The sequence below is a fragment of the Acanthopagrus latus genome, chromosome 10, assembly GCF_904848185.1.
Source record: "Acanthopagrus latus isolate v.2019 chromosome 10, fAcaLat1.1, whole genome shotgun sequence".
In the NCBI taxonomy this organism is placed as follows: domain Eukaryota; kingdom Metazoa; phylum Chordata; class Actinopteri; order Spariformes; family Sparidae; genus Acanthopagrus; species Acanthopagrus latus.
The window spans coordinates 773,378-789,820 of NC_051048.1; the positions used below are offsets into that span (position 1 = coordinate 773,378).

The window sequence follows — 16,443 nt, forward strand, 5'->3', positions numbered from 1 at the left end:
TCTCTTCATACTGTGCATGTGGAAATGCTCTACTTTCACTAGATTAAGATTAAGATGTTCCTCTATTGATCGCCTTGGGAGAAATTCACACGTACCACAGCAGTACAGAGGGAACTGGATAACAAACCAAACCACTATTAAACACAGTCGTGGGTTCTACTGTTGATTTTTTACGATTTGGTTTCACCAAAAGTTTAAGTGATCTCCATTATGTATTAAGGTTCACCATTATCCCATGTTAGTAGTTTCAGCATCCCCTTAGTTTTATTCTTTCCTTGATGCAGGCCAATAATGTGACTCTTCTGAAACAGAGTAACATCTTCTATACGACCACAGATACGTCTACTGACAGGTTGTTGGAATGAGAGGCCTCTCACTGCATCAGCTAGGGTTAAATATCTTAACTAGACTTATTAGTGGTTAATTTCTTTTATTTATTTATGTTTTTCAATGATCATTTTGTGAAGGCTGAAGAGGGATTTAAAGTCTTGAGTAGAGGTTTTATTATATACAAGGAGACAAACAACTTCAGCTTCTGATTTAATGTTGAAGTTACAACAAGGACACAAAGAGTTAAATCTGTCAGAGACACAGTTTCACTACGTTATAAAGTTTGTTTTAACTTAACAACTCTTAAATCACCACATTTGTTAATGGAGTCTGGTGCTGTTGTGTGTCGCTCAAACCAGCTGTTGAAGAATGGATCTGTCAGATTATCAGGTGGAGGTGAGATTATCTGGACCTGTTGTTTCCCTCCTCACCTCCAGGAGGAGACGTCACCTCACTGTGACCTGAAGAACCGGACCGGAACTAAAGAGAACCGGAAGTGTCGTCGGTTGTTCGTGATCCCGGACAGGCGGCGGGACAGTTTTGTTCTCAGTGTCGTACCGCGGCGGAGCTGCAGGTGAGGACCCGTGTGAACACCTTGGTAAAGTTCGGTCCACGTGTGGATCAGCCCGAACACGAACTGAACCCGAACTGAAGCGAACACGAGCCCGAACTGCGCCGGCGTTAGCACGCTGGGCTAGCTGCGATGCTAACTAGCTAATTAGCCGCTGTTAGCTTCATGTAACACTTAATGTTAGCTTTAGCTTTTGCTCACTGATAACTTTAATGTTCGGTTCTGTTGGTTAATGGACCTACTGACACTTTGTTTTAGAGACAGTAGAGCTAAACGAGACGATGCTAACGAAGCTAACAGGCTAACTACCAGCTAATGTCGAGGTGTTTGTGTTCCAGTGTTTATGGATCCACTTTAGCTTCTGTTCTCCTGTAACTTCTCTCCGGAGGAACTTCTGGTTCTGGTTCGGTGTTGGTTTCATAAAGCAGAGACTGAAGAGAAGTTCTGGGCTTTTCTTTTTATTTGAGCCTTGAAACGTTTGAAGCTTCAGAGCAGCAAACATGGCGACACCTGGTGGTTCGTGACAGAATGTTCTGATCGTGTTGACCAACAGAACCAACAGAACCGAGTCAGCGTTTGATCTTTGTTCTAAAATACAAGTAAGAAGAAGATTCCAGCGGATAAAAACTAGCTGAATGTATGAATGAACAGCAACACTGAGGCTCTTCTGCAGGAATGACCTCGATAATAATTAATAAATAAAATGTATAGAACAATAATAATGTATGTAATGTAAACAAAAGCAGTATGCAGAGGTGTACATGTTATCTATACATTAATGTAGGTGAGACACAAGTATAGTTACACACTGTAAAGTCACAAGAGTGTGTTGATCTTATTTAGTGTAAAATAAAGCAAAACAGCACAAAAACATATAAAAGTGATCAAGTGTGAAAAAAGAAGTTCCTGTAGAACATTTGCTGAATTTATAAGAATGCTCCAGTAATGGATAATAAATCAGAGACAGAGTTTATAAAGTTTGTTTTAACTCTTAAAATCGCTACATTTGTTCATGGAGATGAAAGAAAATGGATACAACTACACAACCGGCTGATAACTACGCCACACGTCAAACACAACGACTTATAAATAACTTTTAAATCTGTGGCGCTCTCACATGTGGCTGTCCTCTCTACGGAGACATCTTGGCATTTTACTGACCTCACACACACACACACACACACACCTCCTCCAGAAGTAAACTAACTTTACAAGCCTTTTATTATTTATCTTGACATCAGAACTATTGTTTTTGCTGTGCCAGTTTGTCTCCATGGTAACGGTGACATCATGGGATGTTTCAATGTGTCATAGTGAAAAATTAAACTGTGAACGATGTGACAAAAAAACAAACAATTTCTCGACTTTCTGCAGCTTTAAGTGATTTTATTTAGGAAACGTCAAAGTTAATGAAATGTCTTTGAGTTTTGGACTGTTGGTCCACTGAACGTCTCACATTCACACACACACACACAGCTGGTTATTGGTCACCTGTTAATAAATTGTGTGTGTGTTTATTTCAGTCCAATGGGAGACAGCGATGACGAGTTCGACAGGAGGAGGCGGGACAAGTTCAGGAGAGAGAGGAGCGACATGGAGCGGTCGAGGGAGAGAGAGGAGAGGAGGAGGGACGACTGGCCCGACAGGTGAGCTCACCTGAACACACCTGAACACCTCAGAGTGACACGTAGTGACAGTGTGAGGTTGTGTTAGTGTTGTGTGTTGATGTTGTGTGTTGTGATGTCAGGGACTGGGACCGCGGCAGGGAGAGGAGGCGGGACTACGATCGCGGGCGCAGAGAGCGTTTTTCTCCCCCCCGACACATCAGCCCTCAGCACAAACGCATGAGGAGAGACTGGTGAGTGTGATGAGCTGATCTGAGACCTGTAGAGGCTCTTTAAAGGAGCAGGTCGCTAAAGAAGTAGAGCTGATCTGAGACCTGTAGTAGAAGTCGAGCTCGGTGATTGGCCACGTGAAGACTTCAGGCTGTGTTTTCCAGGGACGACCACAGGGGGGAGCCATACCGTTATGACATGCCGTACGGAGGAGGCGGCGGTCCGTTTCCGGGGGCGGGGCCTCAGGGTTGGCACCCCGACCTCCCCCACCTGCACCCACATCATGGAGGTCACCCGCTGCAGGGCAGGTGAGCTGAGTGTCACCTGTTGATGAACAGGACAGAAAATATGCCTAATAAATCACAAACCTGCTCATGTTGTTCCTGTTAAACCGGAGCTGTGGTGATTTTATATATTTGTCTGACAAACATGAGGCAGTTAAAGTGTGGACAGATGTTCTGTGAGATAATAAACATCTGTTTCAATGATTCCGTCTGTCAGGTTGGGGATGGTGGATCCAGACCTCCCTCCTCCTGGTCCTCCCACCATGAGGAGCTTCAAGGTGAGTCAAACAAACAAACCCACCTTACCACCGGCTGACGGCCATTTTACCTCGCTGTGGTATCAGATATCTGTGTGTGTGTGTGTGTGTGTGTGTGTGTGTGTGCGCGCGCGCGCAGGAGTTCCTGTTGAACATGGAGGACAGCGTGGACGAGACTGAGTCGGTGAAGCGCTACAATCAGTACAAGTTGGACTTCAGACGGCAGCAGCTGCAGGACTTCTTCCTCCAGCACAAAGACCAGGAGTGGTTCCGGTCCAAGTACCACCCTGATGACATCACAGCCAGGAAGGCGGAGTCTCTGGCCGCCCTCAAAACCCGACTGGGCGTCTTCCTCTTCCTGCTGGACACCAACTGGCTGGACAACGTGTCTCTGGACATGGAGCACGCCCCCGCCATCATCAAACTGCTGGACGCAGGTAGAGACAGGCTGAGTCGTCCTGTGGTCAGTGTGCAGGGGATTCTGGGTAATGAAGTCCCTTAACTCTCTCCTCTCTCTCTGCAGCTGTAATAAAGATGGAGGGAGGGACAGACTTGGACCTGCAGGTCCTGGAAGTACCGTCTGCTTCTGCAGCAGCTGGCGGGGAGGCGGCGAGCTGCAGCGTCGGAGCAGGAGGTGGAGCAGCAGCAGCAGCAGGAGGAACCGGAGGAGGAGGAGGAGGAGGAGGGGAGAAGACTCCTGGAGATCCCAGCAGTCAGAGCACTCAGCTGGTCTCAGAGACGACAGGGAGTCGGACAGAGGAGGCGACCAGCAGGGAGACGGTGGAGACTAAAGCGTCCGTCAAGGTGAGACGAGATGTCCTCCTTCAGATCACTGATGAGCTTTAGATAATGATGAAACACTGATGATGTCTCTGTCCTCCATCAGGACGCTGAAGAGGAGGCCAAACAGAATGGGGAGGAGAAGGAGGACGATGAAGAGGAGGGGGAGGAAGATGACGAGGATGAGAAGAAGGAAGAGGAGGAGGAGAAGATGACAAAGAAAGTGAGTGTGTTCTCTACTTCCTGCTGTTAATGATGACACTGATGATACTGCTGGTTTTAACCCCGCCCCTTCCTCTCAGGGCAGGAAGAGGAAACGCAGCGTGTCAGCTGACAGCGGCGAGGGCAGCGCCTCCGAATCTGACTCCTCCCACTCTGAGGGAGAGAAGGAGGAGGACGAGGAGAAGGAGGAAGAGGAGGAGGACAGAGAAGATGGTACAGACAACACGTGTTTTATTTCCTGTTGAACACACAAATAAATGTGCATATTTTAATGTGTGTGTGTGTGTGTGTGTCAGAGCGTCGTAAAGAGCGAGGGAAGGAGAGAGAGAAGGAGGCTCCGGCCAAGCCCCGCCCCCTACACCTCACCACCTCCCTGTTCATCAGGAGCATCCCGCCAGAGGTGTCCAAGGAGGAGATCACAGCTGTGAGAGCACACACACACCTGTACACACACCTGTACACACACCTGAACACACCTGTAAGGCGCTGTACTGACATGGTTGATGTCTGCAGTTGTGTCGCAGGTACCCGGGCTTCTTGCGGGTGGCGCTGTCGGACCCTCAGCCTGAGAGGAGGTGAGACAACGTGATGTGAATTTGGGCTGTGATTTTTTTTTTTTTTGTGGTGACTCTTGTTTCTGGACCGACGCCAGAACACACCACTCGTCTCAGCCTGAAGGAGGATGTGAAGAAGTGTGTGTTGATGTGAACGTTTGTGTGTTCCAGGTTCTTCAGGCGCTGCTGGGTGACGTTTGACCGCAGTGTGAACATCAAGGAGACGTGCTGGAACCTGCAGAACATCAGGGTACTCACACACACACACACACACACACACACAGACTCACGCACACACACACTCACCCACACACAGACACACACACACACACACACTCTGGGTCTAACGTGTCTCCGGTCTCTCAGCTCAGAGACTGTGAACTGGCTCCGGTGGTCAACAGAGATCTGTGTCGACGCGTCCGCACCGTGAACGGGCTGACTCACCACAGGCCGGTGGTGAGGAACGACATCCGGCTGTCGGCCCGGCTCGTCCACAGTCTGGACCAGAAGGGGGAGCTGTGGGCCGGACAGGTACCGCACACTTCTTCTTCTTCTACTCAGCATCTGTGTGTGTCACCTGTAGGGAGATGAAGACATTTATGAGTGTGTGTGTGTGTGTGTGCTGCAGATGGAGACCAACCCTGTCCTGAAGAACATCACAGACTACCTGATAGAGGAGGTGAGCGCTGAGGAGGAGGAGCTCACCGGAGCCTCGGGGGGCAACGGTGACGTCGCAGGGGACGCCAAAGACCCCGCCTCCTCCTCTGATGTTACCGTGGAGACCGACGACAAGCTGCTGAAGGTGGGAGGAGCTTCGTCCGTCTGTCTGTCTCTAGTTTACCTCCGATGGTTTCCAATGTGTTGAATTCATTGTCTTTTCTTTGCTGTGTGTGTGTGTGTGTGTGTGTGTGTGCGTGCAGGTGCTGGACCGGCTGCTGCTCTACCTGCGTCTGGTTCACTCTGTAGATTATTATAACTTCTGTGAGTATCCTGCCGAGGACGAGATGCCTCATCGCTGCGGGCTCATCCACGTACGAGGACCCCTACCTGTGGCCAAGATCACTGCAGCCGAGGGTACACACACACACACACACACACACACACACACACACACACACACACACACACACACACACATCACTAGCATTGTTCTTGTTAGCATGTTAGCACTGAGCTCAAACTACAGGTGTTCTTAAGTAAAGTCTTGCAATGTTCGTTCACACATACACATCCGCTTTGAAATGTGTTGATGGTGTCTGTGTGTATGTATGCGTGTGTGTGTGTGTGAGCCCGTGGGTCTGATCCAGCTCTGTGTTCTGATTGGACAGTGACTGAGCATCAGAAGATGTGTGAGGAGCGTCTGGCTCCTCTGCTCTCGCTGTCAGAGACTCTGAGTGAAGAAGACGCCACCAAGCTGGGAAAGAAAGAGCCGGAACAGGAGGTGAGACACCCGTCTGTCTGTCTGTCTGTCTGTCTGTCTGTCTGTCTGTCTGTCTGTCTGTCTGCCTGCCTGTCTGACTGCCTGCCTGCCTGCCTGCCTGCCTGCCTGCCTGCCTGCCTGCCTGTCTGTCTGTCTGTCTGTCTGTGTACACAAGTGATGATGACACAGGTGTATGTATGTGTGTCCAGGTGGAGAAGTTCCTGGCAGCCAACACTCAGGAGCTCAGTAAAGACAAGTGGCTCTGTCCTCTGAGCGGGAAGAAGTTCAAGGTGAGCGGAGCTTCCTGTTTGTGTGTGTTTGGGTCGGCTCGGTGGTTGCCGTGGTGACACGTTGTTGTTGTTGTTGTTGTTGTTGTTGTTCAGGCTCCAGAGTTTGTGCGTAAACACATCCTGAACAAACACGGAGACAAAGTGTCCGCCGTCAGACAGGAAGTCCAGTTCTTCAACAACTTCCTGCTGGACGCCAAGAGACCAGCTCTACCTGAGAACAAGCCCCTCCCACCACCAGCACAAGGTGACTGACACACACACAGGCATTCTGGGAAATGTAGCCCACAAACTGATGAACAGATGAAGTACTGATCTCTCTGTCTCTCTCTCCTCTAGCCACTCCTCCTGGTATACCAGGGTTTCCTGGTCAGTCGCCACAGCAGCAAAGCCTTCTGGGATATCCACCTGGAGTCAGACCTCCGATGCCCGGCTTCCCTGGTACAGCTCACACACGCACACACACAGAATCACACACCATCTCACACACACACACACACCAAATGTAAATACTCAGACACAAGCAGCAGAGCCTTTAAATTGTATTTAAACTCATTAAATGTACATTTCATCAGCTGCTATAGGAACAGGAACTTCTGAACCTGAAAGGTTAAAGTGTGTGTGTGTGTGTGTTGCAGGCGGAGGACCTCCCTACCCTCACAACCAGTTTGGGGCAGGTCGTGGTAACTATGACAACTTCAGAGGTCATTTAGGAGGCGGAGGAGGAGGAGGAGGGGGAGGAGGGTTTCCTGGGAAGCAGCGAAACAGCAGGTAGAGATCAGACAGTCTGATGACATCACACAGTGATTATTGATTATGTTATGTATTGATGTTAGGTAACTCCCTCTCTCTGTGTGCAGGGGCGTGCGAGGGGACCCGCGGTCGATCATCGAGTACAGAGACCTGGACGCTCCCGACGACCTCGACTTCTTTTAAACACCATGACAACGTGAAGCAGCAGGATGTTTTTTTTAAAAAACCTTTTTTATTCCTACGTTTCCCATGATTCCTTTCACCGTCTGTTTGTCTTTTTTTCTTTTTTTTTTTTTTAGTTAGGTGTGTGTATGTGTGTGCGCGTGTGTGTGTCAGTCAGCAGGACCAACGTTGATGTAATTAGTGAAGTTGATCTAATTCCACTTTCCAATAAAGATACAGGACGAATGATGACGACTCCTGTGTTGCTATGGTTACCACGTCTGTTCATGTTGATGCGAGAGTCTGATTCTGAATTCATTTTTATATACAAGTCAGTGGTCAAGTCTCCAACCAAACCTCAGTCAGATTTTAACAGATTTAACAGAAACTCAAAAGAAAAATGACTGAATCTATTTGTTTTGATTCTGATGTGACTTTACGTTCTTTTTCATGCCAAACTTTCTGATGGTCACATTTATGACAATGTTGCCATTTTCACCTGTGACAATACAGATAAATTGTCCAGCTGATCAAAGAGTTTATTGATCTGAAGAATTTTCTCACCATATAAAGATGAACATCATCAGAAACAACCCAAAAATGAAGATGTTTAAGGAAACAGAACTACACTTACAACAGATATAAAGCTGTTTGTTGCTGAACTAATAACTGATTTCTGGGTTAAACAGCTGCTAAAGTGAGTTTAAATCAAACGTGAAAGAAATAAAGATGACGGTTAACGGTTTAATAATAACTAATTAGTTTGGAGATAATTTCTTAAAGTCGGTTGTTGTCAAAGATATTTTTGTTTCTTAGCTGAGAGTGAAAATATCTTCAACTGTTTCATAACATGAATTATTTCAGTAATGTGAAGTGATTTTATTGATTTATAGTCGAGCACCTGTCTCAGTCATGTTGCTTTAACACACACACACACACACACACACACACACACAGTGTAATTCCTAGTAAGCCTATCAAAGCTGCCTGTTACCCTGCAGGTTACTCTGCTGACTCAGGAGGATCAGAGCGTTTAATCTGCCTCTGCTCACTTTTCACTGCCTCCTCTCTCCTTCCTTCCTTTCTTCCTTCCTTCCTTCCCTCTGTTCCCTTTCTCCTCATCGTCACCTCCCCTCCTCTCACACCTTCCTCCCCTCCCTCGTCCATCTGAGCAGAGTCTTCATCACTTCATTAAAACTTGAATCCTTCCACCAGATTACATTTCTTCCCCAACTCAGACTTTACCTGAGCAGGACGGATGTCTGCAGGTGAACGCGTCTCTACCTGAGTGAGGCGGTGTGTTCACTCAGGTGTGTGTGTGTGTGTGTGTGCGACAGACGTATCATCCCTCCTATAATCTCTTTATCCTGGTCAGGGTGACTGAGGCTGATTCTCCTCTGCTGGACCCTACGAACACTCCTCCACCTCTCCATCCCTCTTTCTCCTCTTCTATCCTCTTTTCTCTCATCGCTCCAAACTTCACAGGTGTGTGTGTGTGTGTGTGTGTGTAGGGAGGGATAGTCCTGTTTCCATGGCGATGAGTTTGATGGGCTGTCGGTGAATCTAGGCCACGTAACCAAGGGCAACAGCTTATCATCTGACAGGTGAGTAAGGAGATAATGGAGGGAATTATTAATTATTTTTATTTATTTAAATAAATCAAACAAAGATGAGAGTCGATATCAGCAGAATGTACTCAAAGTAAAAGTCCTGATGTTGTGGTAATCTGCTCCCTGTCTGATGTTTGTGGATCAATATCTGTATTGTGTTTTACAGCTGTAGTTGTTTACAGTTATAGTCATTATAACTTCTTTATTTACTGTTGCTGGTTCGATCTACAGCCGAGTGTCAGATTCTGTTTCCTGTCAAACTTTATCTCCAGTGTTGAATTGCTTGTATGTTTTGTGCTTGCAATTTTTAAATGCTACCCTTTTTGAATGCTAATGTTAATTTCTAAAATGCTAACAATACTTATTCAGTGCTAATGTTACTTCCTGTGATGCTAACTGTATTAATTGCTAATGCTACTTTTATATGCAAACATAGCTTTACATAGTGTTAACCAATCTTTTTAATGCTAACGTTATCTTCTCATGCTAACCTAACCTTTACTTTATGGTAAATGTAACGTTACTGCTGTAACCCGAGTCTCCAGGAGCCCTGAGATCTTATGCTGATAAGAGTCGGACCCGTCCATAAACCACAACACGGATGTGATCCGGCTCAGTAACGAGTTGTTCTCTCTTTCCCTTCATTTCCTGTCATCTCTCTGATCAGGAAGTCAGAAATACAGAACCTCCATGGCCAAAGTAGCTCCTTCAGTCCCCTCCCCCGTCTCCAGGTTAACTCCGCCCACCATTGTTCTACAAGACATGGAGGAGGAGTCAGATGAAGACAGGTGAGTTACATGGGTACCTGAAGAGGTTCTGGGATACATTATGAGGTCTAACGGGTCCCTGAAGAGGTTCACATTGTACGTGAATTAGTATGGGGTAGTAGCAGTACGGGTCCTTAGAAAAGTCATGGGATCCTTTAAAGGCTCTAGGCGTCCATGGGGAAGTTCTGTGGATTTTAAGGGATCCAGGTTCTAGCAGTAGTTTGATGCATCCTTGAAGATATTCAAGAAGGTCTAAAGGCCCCTTGAAGGTCTTTTAAGTGTCCATCAGCAGGTTTGATGGGTCAAAGGATGCTGAGGGATCCAGTTGTCCTTGAGAAGTTCATTGCATCTTTGGAGATGTTCAAGGGAGGACCATGACGGGTCAACAAGCATGATTATGAGGTTTTAGGCAGTTCTGTGAATTTTCTCTCTCCTTGAATATGTTAAGTACTTGAGGAGGTTTTGTGGATATTGATGGATCCAGGGGTCCCAGCAGGAGTTTGATGCATCTTTAAAGAGTTTCCAGGGCTGCTTTATGACGTTATACAGGTCATTGGGGAAGTTCATGGGGTTCACAAGGCAGGGTTATGTAAGAAAAAGTGCTAAAAGTCCTCCAAAATCCAGGGATCTCTGAGGCAGTTGGGCTTTGTACAGTTTTACTGGTCAATGTGTAAGTTTAAAGAGTTCTTGAGGCAAGTCTGTGGATTCTTGGGGTTCTTTTAAGGATCTGAGGCTCCTTGGGGAAGTTAAATGGGTCCTAATATTGTTTCATGGATTCTAGGGACAGCTTCAGTGATCCACAGTTCTTTGAGTAATTTAGATTTATCTTTGAAGAAGTTTAAGGCGTTCATGAGGCCCGCCTGTGGACTTGAAGACATTTGAGGGGTCATTGAGATAGTTCCAGTGTCCTTGAGGAGGTCCTTGAGGTGAAGTGGTGGTTTAAATGTAGTCAACAGTAAACGTGTTGTCTGATTGTCTTGTTTGTTTCAGAGTGGATCAGAGAGGACGACCTGGAGTTCTGTTCAACGTCAACAACAGCAACAACAACGACGACGACGAGTAGGACACACACACACACACACACACACACACACACACTCAGGTGTGACACCAACACACTGCTGGTTGTTTGTGTGATGCGTTTCCTGTTGTCTTCCAGAGAAGAAAAAAAGAAGAAGAAGAAGAAAGAAAAGAAGGAGAAGAAGGAGAGAAAAGAAAAGAAGGAGTGAGAGAAATCCTGATCTTTAAATCAAACAGTTCAGCTGAATTCAGTTTTGATTCATCAGTCTGTCGTCTTCTCTTCCAGGAAGGAGAAGCAGGAGAAGAAGGAGAGGAAGGAGAAAAAGCAGAAGGAGAAGGAGGAGAAAGAGAAGGAAAAGGAAAAGGAGAAAGAGAAAGCCAAAGAACAACCGTAAGTTTTGGTTTATTGGGACTCAGTCTGATGTTTTTTAAGTCATTTGGCTTCATGTGGAAAATGATCTTTATTTGTTACCGTGTGTGTTCAGTCCAAAGGAGATCACAGCGATTGATCCAGCAGGAAACACCTACTACTACTGGCTGGCCATCATCACCATCCCCGTCATGTACAACTGGACCTTCATCATAGCCAGGTAACAGTTCTGGTCCCCACAGTGTGAGGAAGCTGTCAACTATGTCTTCGGGTCCCTGAATGGTTGTCTGTTTACCTACGTGTGTCCCCACAACATCCATAAACTAGTATTGTGTCCCCTCAATGTCAGTCAACTGTCAGGTTTTGTGTCCGTATGTCTGTTGGCTATCGAGTACCAGTATATCTCCATAACGTCAGTGAGATTTCTGGTTTAGGCTAACAGGTTCTGGATCCAAACAATGCTGCTGTGAGTAAGCTAGCAGGGTGTCCCCACAATGTAGAATGTCCCCACAATGTGAGTAAGCTATTGGGTTTGTGTCCCAAGTGTACCAGCTGGCTACCAGCTCTGGATCACAGTGATGTTGGGAACCAGGATTTCAGCCCCAAACTCACATTATCTACCAACGTGTCCCCATGATATCAGTGTGGACTCTCAGAGTGTTTTGCATCCCAACAGTGCTCGATTTGGGCGTCATCTATGTATCTAAGTTTAGTTTTATTATTACAGCTACAGTGACACATGGCGCTTAATGAATTGTGTGTGTTTGTGTTGACGTGTGTTTCAGGGCGTGTTTCGAGGAGCTACAGTCCGACTACCTGTACTACTGGTTTGTCATAGATCTAACCTGTGACCTCATCTACATTGCTGACATGATCTTCAGAACGAGGACTGGTCAGAACACACACACACACACACACACACACACACACACACACACACTCCACAATCCACAATCCATTGTTTAATGCCTAGTCTGCTTCCCCTAGTGGTCACTTAGAGTTACTGCAACACATTATTGAGCGATAATATTTTGAAAGTCAAGTTAGATATCTACAAAAATACAGCTTAACATGAATCCAACATTTTATTTACAATCAAGCATCAGACTGTGATGTGGTAACGTGCCCGTGTGGTTTCAGGTTACCTGGAGCAGGGTCTACTCGTGAATGATGAGCAGAAGCTGCGTGACCGCTACAAAAACAGCTTCCAGTACAAACTGGACCTGATCTCCATGATCCCCACTGACCTGCTGTACTTCGTCTTTGGCCTGAAGTACCCCGAGATCCGCCTCAACAAGCTCTTCAGGTTCAACAGGTAGATGAAAACCATGTGACGCTAAAGCACTAAATCATCGGTGTCATCAGGATTCTCAGCTCCTTTCTAATACTTTCAGGAGAAGTCTGCGACAGTCACATAAACAAAATTCTGTCTGTTTCAGGATGCTGGAGTTCTTCCAGAGGACGGAGACCAGGACCAACTACCCCAATGCCCTCCGTATCTCCAACCTCGTCATGTACATCGTCATCATCATCCACTGGAACGCCTGCCTCTACTACTCCTTCTCCAAGGCCATTGGTGGGTTTGAATCCCGACTCCAGTTGTTTTGTCTGTGGTTTCTGTGTGAAAGCCTCTGACAGGTTGTTCTGTCTCATCCCTGCAGGTTTCGGTGCTGACAGGTTCGTGTATCCCGACCCGATAGATCCAGAGTTTGGTCGTCTGGTGAGGAAGTACGCCTACAGTATGTACTGGTCCACGCTGACGCTCACCACCATCGGAGAAACGCCGCCCCCTGTGGAGAACTCTGAGTACCTCTTTGTTGTCACTGACTTCCTGGTGGGTGTGGCTTAAAGAATTTAAGTTAAATCCTCCTGCTGTGAATTATCTGAACATTCACACTGAATTTAAGGATGTACTTAATATTCTGCGTGACTCTTTGATGTTCTGACCTCCTCCAGGTGGGCGTGTTGATCTTTGCCACCATCGTCGGTAACGTCGGCTCCATGATCACCAACATGAACGCTGCCAGAGCCGACTTCCAGGCTCGCATCGATGCCATCAAACAGTACATGAGCTTCCGAAAGGTTTGTTACATGCTGTCTCTGTCCATTTAGTGAGGACAGTGGTTTTGTCTTGCCTTCATCATTACAGAAGCTGATATCCAATGGAGGGCTAACACTTCATATCACTTTGTTTATTCTGTGGTTGGTTGGTTGTTTTCTTGGTTTGTTGGTTTGTCAGCAGGATCAGATGGAGGGTCTCAGTCCAGAATAGTACCCATTCACTTTTGGTCCAGATCTGGTTAAAGGAATGGATCCAGGATTGTTGCTAGTCAGCTAATATGACCACTAATGTAATCTGCATGGCTAAGTAGCAAGCTAACTGTCTAACTGCAGCTGAACTCCTGTTGTTAAACTGGGCTCAGCTGTTCTCAGGAGTTTCTGTTGACGTGGAACACTTTTTTTTTTCTTTTTTGACTAAGAATCTAACATTTAAACGCCTGCAACTTGGGGGACAAATAATTAACATATGAATGCTAATCAGCAGCTGTGGGTTGGGGTTAGAGCTGTCCCAACATTAAACTGCAGCTTTCCAGGGTAAAACTGACCTTTAACCCCTCCTTCACCTTCCTGCCCCTCCAGGTAACGAAGGACCTGGAGAAGCGCGTCATCAAGTGGTTTGACTTCCTGTGGACCAATAAGAAAGCAGTGGATGAGCGGGAGGTGTTGAAGTACCTGCCTGACAAGCTGAGAGCTGAGATCGCCATCAACGTCCACCTGGACACGCTGAAGAAGGTCAGCACACTTCGAACAGACAAAACAAATAGAATCATTGAAGCGAACAAGGAGACAGCAGGTTTCTTCTTCTGTGGTGTCGTGCAGGTTCGTATCTTTGCGGACTGCGAGGCTGGTCTGTTGGTGGAGCTGGTGCTGAAGCTGCAGCCGCAGGTCTACAGTCCAGGAGACTACATCTGTAAGAAGGGCGACATCGGGAGAGAGATGTACATCATCAAGGAGGGAAAACTGGCTGTGGTCGCCGACGACGGCATCAAACAGTTTGTTGTCCTGAGTGATGGAAGCTACTTCGGCGAGATCAGTATCCTGGCTATTAAAGGTAACCAGATGCTGGTTGTTGTTAGTTATTGTCCTGGGTTGTTTGAAGATAGTCACAAAATCTGGACTGAAGGCGTCTCACTTCTCAGTGAACCTTTCTTAACGTTTTCTTAACTAAGTAGTTTTCAGGGTTAGTGGCAGGTCGACTGGTGACATATGTGCTGCTTTTATTTTGAAGGAATTACAGGAAATGCTGTGTTTTGTCACAAAGTTCGATCTGACGGCGATCATGCATCCAAAAACCGAAAGACGACAATAAATTGCTGCATTTTGACAGCAGATCAGTTTGGAATGTTGCGTACGCTGATTCAAGTTATATATGTCGCAGATTTATTTATGTTTGTTCAAAGTCTCCACGTTTTTGCATCATTTACATAAATCCAGTCATTTTACATGATGTGTTTTTTGGTGTCTTTGAATCTGGACAATAATTAAAAACGAGAGTTTGAATTTGAGATTTGTTGGTTATGAGCTGAAGTTCATTCGAGACTCGATCAACAGATTCTTCCTGGAAGTAAAATGTTCCTTACTTGTCGGTAATTTCAGCACAAAGTGATTAAGATACTGTCTGAGATTAAATGTAAATCAGAATCTGAGGTTGTTCTGGTTCCCTAATTGTCCATTTTGTTCCTGGACAGGCAGTAAGGCAGGAAACAGGAGGACGGCCAACATCAGGAGCATCGGCTACTCTGACCTCTTCTGTCTTTCCAAAGACGACCTGATGGAGGCGCTAACAGAATATCCTGATGCTAAAGCTCTGCTGGAGGAGAAGGGACGTCAGATTCTGATGAAGGACGGGCTTCTGGACCTGGAGGTACAGTCACACGATTACATGACAAAAACAACGCAGAGATGCTCCAAGAGACCTAAAGTAACAGCTGGTGTCGTCCTCTAGGTGGCAGCGCAGGGCCCCGACCCCAAAGAGATCGAGGAGAAGGTGGAGCGCATGACGAGCACGCTGGACGTCCTGCAGACGCGTTACGCTCGGCTGCTGGCCGAACATGAAGCCACGCACAGCAAACTGAAACACAGAGTCAACAGGCTGGAGAGGAAGCTGGTGCCGCCGCCGCGAGCCGACCAGCCGGGCGACGCCGCTCCGACATCTTAGACCCAGACAACCAACGAAGAAGAAGAGAGGAAGTAAAGCTCGGAGCAGCAGGAGGGAGAGCACGGTGTGATTGACTGTAGAGCAAAAAATCTGGTTTACAAAATTTAGATATGTTTAAAATGTTCTTCCTCAAAGTCAGATTGATTTTTACATCCAGACATGTAGAAAAAGAAAACAAACACTGAATGCTGTCGTTTCATTCTCTGATGAGTTCATGATCTTCATGCTTAACGAGCAAGATTTTCCTCCAAAGTCATTAAAATATTACAACCTGAGGAGAAAGTGAAGGACCAGTGGAGACGAGAGGAGCTCCAGTACGATCCAGAGGAAGAGAGAGAAAACGTTCTAGTAAATATTTCATGTGTAAACTTTGTAATTATAATGTATTATATATTAAATAATAAGCATCATTTCTGTTCCTCTACGTCACAGCAACTGTTCAGCATGTTTCTGTCTGAGCGAGAACACGTGACGTGAAAACGTATCCGAGCGAGTTGAAGAAGATAAATCTGACACTGACTTGAGTCAGACGGACTCACTGGGCTGGACTAGAGCGAGCTTCAGGCCTTAGATCAGCTGCTGTAGATCAGGAGAGGTCAAAGGTCGGCAGGAAACTCTCTGCGTGTTCATCTGTAGTTTGTCTGTAAGGAAGGTCTTTGCCTCTCCTGTATGATTCTGTCAGCCAATCACATCTCTGCTTTCTGTAAATAGTCGTTAAAACTGCTTGATAAAAAAATAAATCCTGACCTGAATGAATTCTTGAAGCACTGCGCTGAAATAAAGATATTTTATAAGAAAACACACGACTGTCTCGTTAACTTCCACACAGATGTATGCTCTCTACCACTGAGGTACAAAGTACTCAAGCTCCAGTAAAAGTAAAGTTGTAATGTAAGTCTCCCACATGAAGAGTACTCGAGTAGAAATACAACTTACACATGTATTAACATGAATGTAATATATACTGAGTGTGCTTTGTTTTGATAACCTGATAATTATCCG

General features: G+C 46.2%; 3 protein-coding genes across 3 annotated transcripts in view; 2 read left to right on the forward strand and 1 right to left on the reverse strand.

The window, feature by feature from the left end:
• Positions 1-16,443, reverse strand: part of LOC119026724 (Fc receptor-like protein 5) — an 83,013-nt gene that overhangs the window by 6,681 nt on the left and 59,889 nt on the right. The gene's annotated exons all lie outside the window — the stretch shown is intronic.
• On the forward strand, positions 782-7,513 carry LOC119026687 (serrate RNA effector molecule homolog). The gene is made up of 21 exons (XM_037111159.1): positions 782-904; positions 2,425-2,547; positions 2,649-2,759; positions 2,901-3,044; positions 3,238-3,298; positions 3,417-3,714; positions 3,801-4,081; positions 4,164-4,280; positions 4,360-4,492; positions 4,576-4,703; positions 4,793-4,854; positions 5,005-5,083; positions 5,200-5,364; positions 5,462-5,635; positions 5,754-5,907; positions 6,162-6,274; positions 6,463-6,543; positions 6,637-6,787; positions 6,880-6,981; positions 7,179-7,311; positions 7,401-7,513. Exons 2-21 carry the CDS (start codon positions 2,429-2,431, stop codon positions 7,474-7,476), a joined length of 2,682 nt encoding a protein of 893 aa, XP_036967054.1. The 5' UTR covers positions 782-904; positions 2,425-2,428; the 3' UTR covers positions 7,477-7,513.
• cnga1b (cyclic nucleotide gated channel subunit alpha 1b) lies at positions 8,197-16,216 on the forward strand. The gene is made up of 15 exons (XM_037111192.1): positions 8,197-9,059; positions 9,733-9,853; positions 10,823-10,891; positions 10,992-11,057; positions 11,139-11,243; positions 11,338-11,442; positions 12,008-12,114; positions 12,363-12,537; positions 12,662-12,798; positions 12,884-13,056; positions 13,179-13,304; positions 13,863-14,015; positions 14,103-14,334; positions 14,972-15,147; positions 15,229-16,216. Exons 2-15 carry the CDS (start codon positions 9,756-9,758, stop codon positions 15,439-15,441), a joined length of 1,935 nt encoding a protein of 644 aa, XP_036967087.1. The 5' UTR covers positions 8,197-9,059; positions 9,733-9,755; the 3' UTR covers positions 15,442-16,216.

What these genes read in the sequence shown, in the direction of transcription:
- LOC119026687 (XM_037111159.1), top strand. Translation starts at nt 2,429, where the DNA reads ATGGGAGACAGCGATGACGAGTTCGACAGGAGGAGGCGGGACAAGTTC. An exon ending in AGGAGAAGATGACAAAGAAA is followed by an intron (nt 4,281 to 4,359) that starts GTGAGTGTGTTC and finishes CCTTCCTCTCAG; the next exon opens with GGCAGGAAGAGGAAACGCAG. An exon ending in CCGACGACAAGCTGCTGAAG is followed by an intron (nt 5,636 to 5,753) that starts GTGGGAGGAGCT and finishes GTGTGCGTGCAG; the next exon opens with GTGCTGGACCGGCTGCTGCT.
- cnga1b (XM_037111192.1), top strand. Translation starts at nt 9,756, where the DNA reads ATGGCCAAAGTAGCTCCTTCAGTCCCCTCCCCCGTCTCCAGGTTAACT. An exon ending in GATCTTCAGAACGAGGACTG is followed by an intron (nt 12,115 to 12,362) that starts GTCAGAACACAC and finishes GTGTGGTTTCAG; the next exon opens with GTTACCTGGAGCAGGGTCTA. An exon ending in CAGTATCCTGGCTATTAAAG is followed by an intron (nt 14,335 to 14,971) that starts GTAACCAGATGC and finishes GTTCCTGGACAG; the next exon opens with GCAGTAAGGCAGGAAACAGG.